General features: G+C 36.7%; 1 protein-coding gene across 1 annotated transcript in view; it reads left to right on the top strand.

Moving 5' to 3' along the window:
* arfgef1 (ADP-ribosylation factor guanine nucleotide-exchange factor 1 (brefeldin A-inhibited)) overlaps positions 1–14,301 on the top strand; it is a 146,678-nt gene that overhangs the window by 86,602 nt on the left and 45,775 nt on the right. The window contains 6 exon segments of the mRNA XM_052022993.1: positions 1,237–1,438; positions 3,177–3,288; positions 5,964–6,169; positions 6,300–6,384; positions 10,133–10,298; positions 13,739–13,890. Coding sequence (XP_051878953.1) covers positions 1,237–1,438; positions 3,177–3,288; positions 5,964–6,169; positions 6,300–6,384; positions 10,133–10,298; positions 13,739–13,890 — 923 coding nt within the window.

Raw genomic sequence — 14,301 nt, 5'->3', positions numbered from 1 at the left:
GACAGAGAAAGGTGTAATAGAATCAAATAGATACAAAAAGAGAAATGGAGAGAGAACTAAGGATATCAACACTTGAAGAAAATAAAAAAAAATTGAAAAAAATAAAAGCTGAGATTGTAAAATGTGTAGGGTCCTGAATGCATAATCCCACACATTATAGAAACAAAAGATAGTTTGTTTCTGTATTGTGTTATTTTTTTCCACATTTAAGGTCTCAGTGTGATTCTTTTAAGATCCACATCTGTGGTTTGTGCAACTTCAATCAACTGCAGTCAGCATTTACTGCTGTTGAGACACATTCATGCTTAGTTAAAACATTTTACTATTTTTTAATGGCTCCCTTAATCAGGAAGGGCAGGTATGTAAAATTGTAGCAATTTATTAGTTTGGATTCCTTTAGTAGGATTAGTATTTTACGTGTTGATGGATTCAAATGTAGATTTTAGTTGGTGGTTTTTAGTTTGTACAGTTATTGATTCTAGCTTTCTATTAGCTGATCTTATGAAATGCACATGATAAACCACATGTATGTATTGCAATGTATTCCCAGTTTTTCTTTATTCAAGCACTAGTAGTTGCAAGGACCAACCTATTATATTGTACCAAAAAAGAAGCTAATTTACAGATTTTCCACCACATCCCAAATTTCTTCAATATTTAAATTTGAACATTGTTTTCCCTTCATTTGACTTGCCTGCTCTGACAGAAAGAAACTTAATTTCACATAGCCAGATATTTTTACTTTAAAGATTGATGCATGTTGTGAAATAAATGTGTTTATTTTTCTATTAATATAATTGCTTATCATTTATTTTCTGAGTTTGTTATTTTCTAATGAAGAACCTTTTTAGGAGCCAATATGAGTTGCAGAAAACTCAGATTTCTCAGAAATGCTAGCTAAAATTTAAAACTTTAATATTCCAGCACCTTCTTTAAAAAATTTTATGTTGCTTTAGTTTAAACTTGGATTCATTTTTCTGTTATTATTTTCAAGGTACCTAGACACTTCCCACATTGAATAATTTAGCTGATCCTAATACTTCAAGGCACCATTTTGCAGCGCCTTTGCAGTAAGATGGCAAATGTTATAAAGTCAAACAAAATTCAATTCACTTGTAACAATCTGAGTAACTTGTGGAATAAATCAATAGTGTTTTATGAAAGAGTGATTCACTATACATATATATTTTAAGGCAGCTCTTTTGTAACCTTGTTCTCAATCCTTTTTGGATGTAGGCCAAGAAAAATCTTCAGAGCAAGACAACAATGAAAGCAAATATCCTGACACAATAAATCGATATGGGAGTATCAATTCCCTGGATTCCACCGCATCATCAGGCATTGGCAGCTATAGCACACAGACTTCTGGTGCAGACAACCCAGAACAGTATGAAGTTTTGAAGCAGCAAAAGGAAATCATAGAACAAGGAATTGACCTGTAAGTCTATTACAAATCAGAATGGATCTATTGATTCCTTTCAAAGGGTGTTTTATTTATTTTGCACTATTAAGTGTAATGTGAGAAATTTGAAAGAAAATCTGATTGTAATAAAAATGCACATATCCACAAGCTGAAGTAGCTTTGCCATCAAGTATGACAGTTTCACAGTTTTTGTCTGGTCTAAGTAAAGTTTTAAAGGATTATTGATGGACTTGGAAATAAATTCCAAATGAATAAAAAATCCCAGTTATTTTGGAATGAGTTATTAAGTTGATTTCATCATCCACTTGAACTTTGCCTGCAACTGAATCATTTATATAAAAACATAAGTCATTGGACACATGTTATTTGAGAAAAAATTCAGTTTTCTGTATGCTGATATTGCATGTCTGAAATTCTCCAATGAAGTCTTTGGAGAACCCTTAGGGTATCAGGCTCCCTGCTGAGCTCCATAAAATTGGTGTCATTTACATCCATTCCTTGCAGTCACAGTTGCTGTACACAGGTGCTTCTTGACCAGGGACTGCAATAAGAAGTTTTTTTTCCCCAAATTTGGTCAAGAATGCAGAATCCAAGTTCACTTACACCTAGTTCTCTTTAACATGAGTGAAATGTGGAAACAATGCTATGGCATGCATGGTAATTCAAAGAATCTTGCAGCTCACTATACCTGTATTAGGTCTTGAAAAGTATTCTTTGAAATTGCAGTTGTGCCAGTTAGAGACATGTATCCAACAATAGTGTACCCCAGTGTTATACATTGACAGACCTGTATCCATCATTCCAGTGCCCCAGTGGCTTAGTGACCTATTGGTGCTCACCAATGTATATTTCTAGAGCTGGATGTGGATTGGGATCTGAACTCAAGCCAAGAAGGCTGGACTTGGGTCAAGATGGTCTCTGTGTCCCTGGTTCCAGACACAATCAGGTCTCTGATCCCAGATTCCATCAGCCCCTGGGGTGGGTCCTTCGGCCTGGCATCATCTGTGCCCCGGGGATATGGGTGGATAGCAGGGGTGGCCATTACTACTACTTCTGATATGTATTCACAGCCAGCACAGCACTCTTGTGAGCCCCGTGTGCTTTTGCCTGATGACGCCACAGGTCACTTCTTTTAAAAAATTTGGGGTTCCTGGGAATTGTTGACAGTGCTTTGGGTAGGGCAATTGATGTGTGGAAAGCCAGACTGGACAGAAGCAGACTTCAAAGGCAGAGGGGATAACAACTGCTAGCAAGCTGAAGAGAGGTCCACTGCCACAGGTGCAGAGCTCAGGAGTGGGTAATGTCATTGCAGGCCAGATGTTTCCAGCCATGTCCTGAATGCTTTATACATTAGCAGTATTTAGGCTGGCTCTCAAGATGATGACAATTTGAAATTGCAGTGACTTCCACTTTGAAGCCTACTATTGTCCCATTGTTTTTCTGGTACTTTGATGTTGCAGAAATTTTTCAAGCTTTCCTGATTTTCAGGTTGTTCTTGGAGATTTGCTCAAATGTTTTCAAGTTGTGTGGTGAGCACCAATCTCACTTGTATAGCATTCCAGCTACTTACAAAGTGTTCCATTACTTATACATTGAATCATACTTCCTAATCAAAGAACATTCTTGTTTCATTTCATATTCAGATAATATTTTAAAATTGATTAGTTCATATATATGAAAATACATTTCAGTAGTCGTGGACTCAGCCAAATATAGGCCTAAGTTTTGATATAGCTGTTCATTATGTTTTCAGATTTAATAAGAAACCAAAAAGAGGAATACAGTATCTCCAGGAGCAAGGAATGCTTGGTACTACACCTGATGATATTGCCCAATTTCTGCATCAAGAAGAACGATTAGATACGGTAAGCAGCTAAAATGACAACTTGAAAGGTTTATAAAATAATCTTGAATCATCTTTTGTAGTAGTGTTTATGCTCAGTGGTCTTGCATTAAACTTCTGTTCCCTCCGAGGAGCTGTTATTTGATTTTTTTTTTATAAAATAAGTGTTTCTTGTGGTGATGTGAAAGGCTTTAGAATAAAGAATCCTTTTTGTAGTCAAAAATAACAATATGCATGGAAATTTAGTAAAATGAGGTAGAAACATTGAATGATGCATCCTAGGAGGAAGCCCAGTTTGCCTATCCTGGTTCTTTGCAAGGGCTTTCTAATCAGTCCCACTCTCTTGTAATTTCCTTAGAGGTGTCCAGACTTTTCCTTTTCAGTTATTTATCCAGTTCCTTTTAACTGTTCTGATGAGTACTGATGCAGAATCTTAACCTGAAACATCAACAGATGCTGCTCAACCCTCTGAGTTCCTCCAGCAGCTCGTTTTTTGCTCCAGATTCCAGCATCTGCAGTCTCTTGTGTCTCCTTTTAACAGTGTTATTGGATCAGCTATTGCTGTCCTTTCAGGCAGTGTGTAAATGTTTTTCTCTGCTCATTACAAGTAGTTCTTTTGGCAATCACCTTAAATCTGCATCCTATTGGTTTTGGCCTTCCTGTCAATGGAAGCTGTTCTTATTTATGGCACTAGTGATTTTGAGAATTGCTACCAAATCTCATCTGGATCATTTTTGCTCTGACGGGAATAACCCTTGTTCCTCCTGTTGTTCTGTGTTGTTGAAGTTTTTAATCAGTATGATTTTAGCAAATCTCCTTGGTATTTTCTCCAAGCCTTTGACATCCTCTGTACAGTATTGTCCCCAAGATTGAAGCATGACAGATTTTGTATAAATATTCAGTATCACTTAGTTTTCTAACTGTATAGTTAAACAGTTTGTTGTAGAACATTTAAATGGGTCAATATGATGATGAAGTAGTATTGTTCATTATTTCAATATCTTAATGGTAATGGCTCAATTGACCCTGTCCCATTTGGCCAATTATCCTATGTAGTGAGGACCTGGTATTCATTTTGGAATTTTCCTTGCTTCCTTTTGAAATAGCAGCATTAGTATCAGTTGCAGAAAAATGCAGCTGATACTAATTCAATACTATAGTATTCAGTATTCACAGTAGGATCCTTCACGTAGGAGAAACACAGATACTGCTTGACAAGCTGACTGCTTCCAACATTTTCTGTTTTTAGTTCAGATTTCTAACATCTGCAGTCTTTTGTTTTTCAATTTCAATTTGAGATGAGTTTGGATTATGTGTCTGCAAGTGCAAGGAGAGTGGTATCTAAGGTTGGTGAGCTTCAGGTATGCTTAGCCTCCTAAGTTACAATTCAATGGCAAGTGCAAAAAAACTGCTCAGTCAATGAGGGAATGAGTTCTTTATGTTTCAAGCTACAATATTTTTGGGAAAGGGATAAGGGAAGGGTCTGGGTGGCAGCATTGATCAAAGATGTGCTTCAGTCTATCGAAGAGATTTTGTAAAGGAAGGTTCAAAGGCTATTTGTTTCTAATTAAGGAACCATGGAGGAGCTGTATGTTGTTGGATATGTAGCATAAACCAGCAAACATTGGAAAAGGAACAAACTGCCAAAAAAATGTAAGAAATTCGGAGTGTTAAATACTTCAATAGACCAGGGTGATAGTGTAAAGTGAAAATGGAAGGAATTCCTGAAATGTTACTAAAGGGTTTACAGAATTGGTATGTTTCCCACCCAGCAAGGAAGGAAGCAGTGCTGGATTTGGTTCTCATCGACAAAGTGACTTATCTTGCAATCAGGGAAGATTTTGGGGGAAAAATACTCTTACAATTAGGAGCCACATGGAGCTACTGCCTTTTACCCATGTCACAATGTCGAAAATCAGGATAAAGATAATGGTCCCAAAATTCCAGTCAGCTAATCTCTGATCTGTAGACAATCGTATTCCACCATTGGGCTTCCTATGGAACCCAGTCCAGAAGTATAAATGATTAGTCTTTGGAAGTAACGAGTGTTGATTAGAGCAAAGCTGTTGATGTTGTGTACATTGACTTTCAAAAAATGTTTGCAAAGTACTATGTAAAAGTACATTTAACACAATAGGAATAAGGAGCAAATGGCTATGAATATATGTGGATATAGAGTTTAATTGGTTAGCTCTTTCAAAGCACCAGCACAGGTGCAAATATTCTTCAATCTTTGGTACATCATTTCATGATTCATATCTAACTACAGTATGTATAAGATAAACAATATCGGTAAAAGTAAGCATTAAAGGTTGTAGTTCTAGTGGGATGAAAGCATATTATCCTTGTCCAATCCAGCCTATCTGTAGTTCAGTTCCAAATCAATTGACTCTTAACTGCCCTTCAGAAATAGTCCAACCACATTTGTATCAATGGGTTATACATGAAGCTTGTCATAAATGCCCAATTCCAATAACTGCTTTAAAGAAACACATGGTTCTCATTATCAAATCTGCACTTTGACCAATGTGACTTAGCTATTCGGTGCCTTGCAAAATCATCGTGGGATGTAAGGAACAAGACTTATTGAGGAAAAGCTACATTCCCAATAAAATTCTATTATTGTAAAGCACAAAAATAATTTTATTGCAGATGTGGACTTCCCTACAGAACACTTCTTTCTTTTTTTTTATTTAGACTCAAGTGGGTGAATTTGTAGGAGATAATGACAAGTTTAATAAAGAAGTCATGTACGCATATGTGGATCAGTTGGACTTCTCATCAAAAGATTTTGTCTCTGCTCTCCGTATGTTTTTGGAGGGTTTCCGTCTGCCGGGAGAAGCTCAGAAAATTGACCGATTAATGGAAAAATTTGCAGCCAGATATCTGGAGTGCAACCAAGGGTAAATTACAACTCTGAAGTATGAATGATGTAATCTGTTTTTAATCTAACAATAAAATGGTGGCTGCATTGAGCAGTAATGCACCTGAAATTGTAAAATTTTGGTTAAAACTAATGCTTTATTTTTTCAGGCAAACACTTTTTGCAAGTGCCGACACAGCATACGTCTTGGCATATTCTATCATCATGCTGACAACAGATCTTCATAGCTCACAGGTAATATGAAGAAAATATTATACATTTGGAATTATTCAAAAATTTGGGATGTTAAAACACTTTTAGTAGATATGCTGTGTATGTTTTTGCAAGCTGTGAAATAGTTGTGGATATAATAGTGCAGATGTTTGGGATGCTTTTAATTGTTCATGAATTTTATGCTGGGGTTTACAATCCTATGTTTTTGCTTGATGTTTTGGATAGAATTTAGTTTGAATTACAAGAAGAAGAATATAAATGGAAAATAATGATCAATAAATCTCCTCCATCACAGCTTAAGAGATTCATAAATTAAAACCATCCAAAGGATACCATTATATTTATCGAAAACAATAATTAATGTTTAAAAAGAAAGATTGGAAGCGATTGGGTGTCTTTTCAATATTGGGGATATTGAAAGTGGGAGACGTTATAGGTCATGTCACAAAATGTCAAGAAAAGGTGGTTGTACTCTTGTTGAAGATCATTGCTTATCAATTGGCTTTTAAGAAATGAATGGTGTGATAATTTAATTAAAATATATTTAATTGAATTGTTTGCAATTGAGCATGAAACTATAATGCAACCTCAAGAGTGTTTGACATGATCATGATGCTGTTTTAATTTGTTTTTCTTTAACTTATTCTGCTGCTCTTCTTACAGCACAGATTAATGCAACAAACTCATTCCAAATCCATCTGCAGCTGTTTAGGTGCCTCAGCCACATTGCCCTTCCTGAGTTTAGACAGTATTTGCTCATAAGTTGTTCAGCGCCATGGCACAACATGTGCATGTATGCACACAGAAATATATCCTAAACTTAAATAAAGACACTGGTCTTTTAAGTCAGTTAAAGTGGGCTGGGAAAATAGATTAAAAGATGGTAAATGAACAAAGACAGACATACGTGGAGATAATTCAGAGTTCTTAATAAAGATGCGTGTCATTGAGAAATATGGACTAAAAAAAGGTGATCCAACTATGACTATCTAAGTAAGTTAAGGATACTACCAAATTGAAAGATGAGGACTACAAGGTTGCACATATTGGTGGTAGGCCAGGCAGTTAAGAAAAAAAAATTAGAAACTGGCAAAGGATGACTTATCGAAAAACAAAAGGAAAAAATAAGATTTTCTATTTATTTTCTTACAAGGATATAAAAGCACATTAAAGACTATTAAAATTATTTAACTATAACCAAAAAATTATTGTTTCCTTGTAGAGCATGAAACTGAGGAATTAGTAAAGGGAAGTAGGGAAATGGAAGAGACTGTTAATAAATATTTTGTGTTTGCCTTCACAATGGTAGATACTAAAAGCATCCTGATGTCAGCAGAAAATGAGGGGTAATAGGAAGGAACTGAAACAGTTATCAATGGAGAAAGAATACCAGGCAAACCAAGGGGACTAAAGGCTGACGTATCACCTGTACCTGATGGCTATTCAAGGATATTAAAAGAAGTAACTTCAGAGGTGGCATTGCATTAGTTGTGATACTCCAAAATTCCCTTAATCTGGAAAGTCCCCAATGGATTGGAAAATTGCAAATGTAAGCCCCTATTCATGAAAGGAGAATGACCGAAGTAAAGAAGCTGCAGCTCAGTTAGTTTGACAACTATCACTGGGAAAATGCTGGTTCATCATTTGAAAAGTACTGGCAGAACATTGAAAAAAAAACCATAATGCAATCAGGCAAAATCAGCATGATTTTATAAAAAGGAAACCTTATTTGACAAATCTATTAAAAATATAACGAGCAGGCAGGATGAGGACAACCAGTGGATATGGTAGATCTGCACAAGGTAAAAGCTCAATGAAATTGAAGGTAGTATATTAACATGGGTGGAGGATTGGCTAAATTGCAGAAAACAATCAGGGTGAATGGGTAATTTTCAGATTGACTGCAGCTTGTGGAATGCCATTGGCATCTGTGCTGGGGCTTTAACTATTTACAAATGGTTTAGACAAATGGATTGCACGTACTGTAACCAAGTTTGCTTACCAATGCGAATGTGAAATAATCCACTTTGGTTGGAAAAATTCTGCAAACAGAAAGCCTACAAAATATTGCAGTACAGAGAGAACTGGGTGTCCTTGTACATGAAACTGCAAGTTGCATTTAGGTATGGCAGGTCATTTGGAAGGCAAGTGAAATGTGGGTCTTTATTTGAAGGGAAGTGATGTATAAAATTTACAAAGTATAACTACAACTGAATAGTGTGTTGGTGAGACCACAGCTGGAGGATCTCAATCTGCTTATTAAAGGAGAAGTATACCTGCACTGGAGATAGTTTAGAGAAGATTTGTGAGATTCTGGATAAAAATGGAGCAAAGAGCTGAATTGAAGAGGTGAGATGAGTGACTCCCCTTGACATTAAGGCAGTATTTGAACAAGATTGGCGTCAAGAGAACTTGCTGAAACTGGGTGTCAAAGAAAAAAGATTCAAGTGATTGAAAGGTGGCTGCAGTTGTTGGGGCGTCAGTGATCCCAGCCCCAGGACATCACTGGAGGAGTTCTTCAGGGAATGTCATAGGCCCAGCCGCTTTCCATGACCTTCACCTGCATTTGCTGATGATTGCACAATGTTCAATTCCATTTGCTGAGAAGTAGTCTGCTCCTTTGTACAGCTAGTAGACAACACTGACACATGGTTAATTAGTGGCAAGTAACATTTGCATTGCAAAAGTGACAGGCAATAATCATCTTCTAAAAGAGGGTTCAACCACCTGCCCATGACATTCAATGACATTACCATTCCCAGATCTCCCATAATCAACATCTTGGAGATCACCAGTCATATAAATACAGTGGCTACAAGAACAGTTCAGAGACTGGGTATCTTGTGGTGAGTAGCTCACTTCCTGACACTGCAAAGCACAAGTCAGGAGCAGGATGGAAAGCTCTTCATCTGGCTGGGTGAATGCAGTGCCAACAATGCTCAAAAGTTCAACACTATCCAGGACAAAGCAGCCACCCGTCAAGCACCCTACACACTCATTCACACCATTACTGGCACACAGTGGTTGCAGTGTGTACCATCTATGAAATGCATATGAAATCTATGAAATGAAATTGCTTGCCCAGGCTACTGCAGCAGGACATCCTAAGCTATGATGCCTACCAACCGAAAAGTCTAGGGCAGCAGGTTTGTAGGAACAACAACACCTGCAGGTTCCTCTCCAAGTCACACATTATTCCAACTTGGAAATGTATCACCACTCCCTCATTGTGAATGGAATTTAGAAGAGAGGTGATCGTTCTCATTCTTTCCCCATTATGGGAGAAATCTGGAATTGAGAACAAAGCTTCCAAATAAGGAGATGAGGAAGAATTTGTTTGAATTCTCCAACCCAGAGGCTGAGTCAGGAAATATTTTTTAAGGCAGGAATAAATAGATTTTGGACTATAGGGAGTTGAGGGTTACTGGGAACAGGCAGAAAAGTGGAGCTGAGATCAAAATCAGATCAGCCTTAATAGTATAGTGGAGTAGGGTCAGGGGACCACATGGCCTACTCCTAAACATTTCTCCAATGTTCTTGGATATATCTGTGTGTTTTCTGTCAGAACTTAGTTGATACAACAATTACTAGAGCTTAAGCCATGGATACCCCTGTCTACTATGGCTCAATGCAATACAATTGATTTATTAAGAAAAGTGCAAAGAACTCAGGCAACTGAAGCAGCTTATTCAAAAATTTCATATCATGGGATAAGTAGTTTTATAAGTGCTTGGATGTAATTTTATTTATTTGATTTGATTTGTAAAAGGTAAAGAATAAAATGACAAAAGATCAATATATTAAGATGAATAGAGGAATTAATGACAGCAAAGATCTACCAGAGGAATATCTGTCAGCTATCTATGATGAAATAGCAGGAAAGAAAATTTCGATGAAAGAGACGAAGGAGCTAACAATCAAATCCTCCAAACAGAGTAAGTTAAATGATGAATTTCCCTATTAATTATACAACTATTATGAATGTGGCTTTCTCTGGGAAGTTTCCTTCCAAATGATGTCCAGGTTTTTAGCTCATTATGCTAAATATTTTTCTAACTTTCATGTCACCTATAAGTAGATCTTATCTCCCCTACAATCCATGTTGCGTTCTTCTCCCAGCCAACGTGCAGATTTTTTTTGCTTTTATTCTTGATATATTTACCACTTGACATATCTACTGTTCAACATTGAGCTTATAGGGTTTGAACTAGTATTTTATTTACTTTAGCTGAATGAACACTATGTGTATTTCTACACTCTTGATGTAGAGAACCACAAAGATAGATCTGTTATGGACTAGGTTACTATTGGTGAATGTCCCTTTTAGACATAGCACAGTGTATGTGTGTGTGTGTGGCGTGATGACGACAACAGAAGATAAGGACGTAATGAGTTTTTGGAGCAGACAGTCGAAGTCAGTCAGAGGAGAGAGAGGGAGACACCAGCCTGCTAGTCTCTGTATCGATGGATGAAAAACAATAACTGCGTCTGTCATTACAATCCATGTATGGATTTTTGGAATAATCCAGTGGAGTCCACTTTGTCGTCAACCTGTAGAAGGAAACAGGTATTTGTGTGGACGGCCACGTCTTGAGTGCCTTGCGGGGTGGCAGATACTTCAGAACAAAGCAGTGGAGTCCACTTTGTCGTTAACCTGTAGAAGGAAACAGGTATTTGTGTGGACGGCCACGTCTCGAGTGCCTTTCGGGGTGGCAGATACTTCAGAACAAAGCAGTGGAGTCCACTTTGACGTTAACCTGTAGGAGGAAACAGGTATTTGTGTGGACGGCCACGATCCGAGTGCCTTTCGGGGTGGCAGATACTTCGGAAGAAAGCGGTGGAGTAGTCACTGCTGAGTAGACACTGAGGTATCGTATGGGTTCCATCGTGGAACATTTGGATTTCGTAATATCTCTATTTTCTCTCTACATTTTGTTGTCAGTCAGCGGTGGTTTTGCAGAAGCCTTTACTCACTTTTCACCTTATGGCTTGTTGAACTGAACTTTGAGAACCATTCCTGGACTTGGAGTTTGGGAATTTGCCACACACACACTTTGAGTTTAGTTTCTGGGGTTAATATTTAAGTTCTAACATTTTTACTTCTAACATTCTAACATTTTTACTTTTATTTTTCTTATTATCATAAGTAGTTATTAATAAAATAGTTTTAATACTTATACATGACTCGGTGTGTTTCTTTTGTTGCTGGTTCGTAACAGATCTTTGTTTGCTTTGACAATGTGTTTTACTGACTAAAATCTCAGACTCACCTGGCTTCCATTATCAGGCTAGTGTGGAAACATAAAACGCAGATTCTTATACTTTACAAAGACTCTCTCCAGGCTATGAATATAGTAATAGATGGAGTCTCTACTCACCTAGTTTGTCTGTCTTGGAGAGTTCTAAACAATCAAGGGCTCTACCATCTTTAGAAAATTGTGCAAACAAAAGTTGACCCAGCCTCTAGCAAAGAGTGGTTTAGATCCATTGGGTATTGGGCCAGCATGCTTCCACTCAGATATTTCAATGCACTGTTTTATGAATTTGGCCTTTAAGTAGCTGTCAAACAAATTTGAGATTAGTTGCTGATTGAATTGATAACATTCTCTATTAATTTTGACAACAGCATGTTACAGCCTCCTGGGTTGGTTAAATGTGATACAGGACAAAACAAAACTGCACCTGAAGGAAAAAATTAACAAAATGACAGCTCAAGCAGTTGGTTTATTGTTCAAAAGAATACAGTATTGTGTTCGGTGTTAAGCTATACATGCTGAATATAGTTAGAATTTTGAAGTAAGTGCTATAGCTTGTGATTCTAGATACCTCAGACAAAATCTTTAATTTGGCAGTTAACTTTCACTTGGGTTTCAAGCTGCGTGTTAATGTTAGAAACTTTTGATCCAGAATAAACACAGTACTTAAATCCTAAAACTTATACGTATTTTTTTAAATGTTCCTGTTTCAACATAAAGGCTTTGTAGCTATACATTTAATGGGCTCAAAAGTAAATGGGTCTAATGCAATTTCAAGCCCGTAACCATTACCAGAAATATGCCTGAGATTCACTTTTCAGAGAAAATCATGTCGCTAATTTGTCAGTTTCTAATATTCCATAAAAAGGGTCATATCATTTATTTTGTTCTTTCCATAACTGATTTTCTCTTGCAGGCAGCTTTGTACAAGGAGTTGAAAATTAAACATGAAAATTGGATTTTCTCTTTTGAATATCAGACACACACGAGTTTCTACATCTGTTATATTCTAAATGCAATTATTGTCAATTTCTATTTTTGAAAGAGGATCAAGTCAGTGAATCCCCATAACTAAAAGTTGCCTTTATATAGGCTGTTTTACCTCTGCCTTAATGCCCACTATGTAGTTTCAACAGGGACTGGGTAGGACATTTATAAATTGAAGGGTCTGTATCAGGGAACTTGCATATTGGTTGTGCACAGATTGTTGAAATTTCATAAAATGGACATTGCTAGTTTTTAAGTTGTGACTATGTATGACAAGATTGAACATATTACTATATTAATAAGGTATTTCCTTAAGAACAGGGATGGGGGAAACAATCAAAGAACCTCTTGCTTCAGTAGTTATGTGATTCATCACTTTAAGTAACCTGGATATCTGATCTGATTTGTATTTATTCAAAGCTGTATTTAATGTTAAAAATAAAATTTAGAAGAAAGGGAGTATCTGTTTAATTATGAGCCCCATCATATTAAAAGTCAAGGGATTATGGTTGTGTTCTTGTTGGAGATGATCTTTAATTGGCATACATGTGCCGTGAAATGTACATGCTATTAAGTACTTTGTTGGATTCTTCACAAACAAGCTTGAAACTTCAAAAATTGCACCATCATAATCCTGTTTTCAATCTTTTCTCTTATTTTCTCTAACACAGATTAGTAGTCTGTGGAAAGAGAGGTAGTTAATGTTCTAATGAAAGGTCCTTAATTCAATGCTGCTTGATCTGCTAAGCATTTTAGCAGTGGAGATGGTAACATCCCTGCATCTGGAGAGCTGAAATTACAAGGTAGATTTGAAATACTTCTCAGACATATGAATGTTATACACAATTTTATTTTTGAATCAAAATACAGATAGATGAAGCAAGTATTTTACATTGAAGGATCCAGAAGACATAACAGTGATGACCAGTAAGGCTCAGTAGCTTTTAAGATTCAGCTACCTGTTGCAACCTGCTTCAGATTTGTATTTATGATTGAAATCAAAGAGTTAAAAGCCTTTGTTTTTTTTCTTAGGAGTATTATTCAAAGAATACTTCCAATAGACAAAATAGAAACTTTTCAAAGATACCAGTTGTGTACTTGTTTCTTTTAATGTTTCCTTTCAATGCTTGCAGATGTAGCCAGTGAAAAGCAGCGAAGACTTCTATATAATCTGGAGATGGAACAAATGGCTAAAACTGCTAAGGCCCTCATGGAGGCTGTAAGCCATGTACAGGCATCTTTTACTAGTGCTACACATTTGGATCATGTTAGGCCAATGTTTAAAGTAAGTTATTACTTTCTGACACATGTATTGTGCTATATGTCATAAATTCATGCTGAAGTAAGTTCTTTCACTTCCACCATGAGTTTTTTGTTTCTTAGTCAATGCTCTTCCACTCACTAATCTTTTTTTCCACCCTTTCTTACCATTAGTATCAGAACTGGCCATTTCTGCCTATCATCATTTTGGCTTGGTTTTTCATTTTCTCTTTGTATAACCTAGCCAGCAGCGCATTACACTGACAAAGAAGCATAATCTGATCCTAACTGCTACTCCCATTACTGCACTAACCCACTTGATCTCATCCCTCCCCTACCTTCTCTGCTACTGGAAGCTAACATTTTATCTCTTTCTCAATTCTAATAAAGTATCCTGGACCTGAAACTGTTCACTATTTCTCTTTCCACAGATTCA

The sequence above is a fragment of the Pristis pectinata genome, chromosome 9 (assembly GCF_009764475.1).
Source record: "Pristis pectinata isolate sPriPec2 chromosome 9, sPriPec2.1.pri, whole genome shotgun sequence".
Lineage (NCBI taxonomy): Eukaryota > Metazoa > Chordata > Chondrichthyes > Rhinopristiformes > Pristidae > Pristis > Pristis pectinata.
This window is presented reverse-complemented; position numbering and strand designations above follow the sequence as displayed.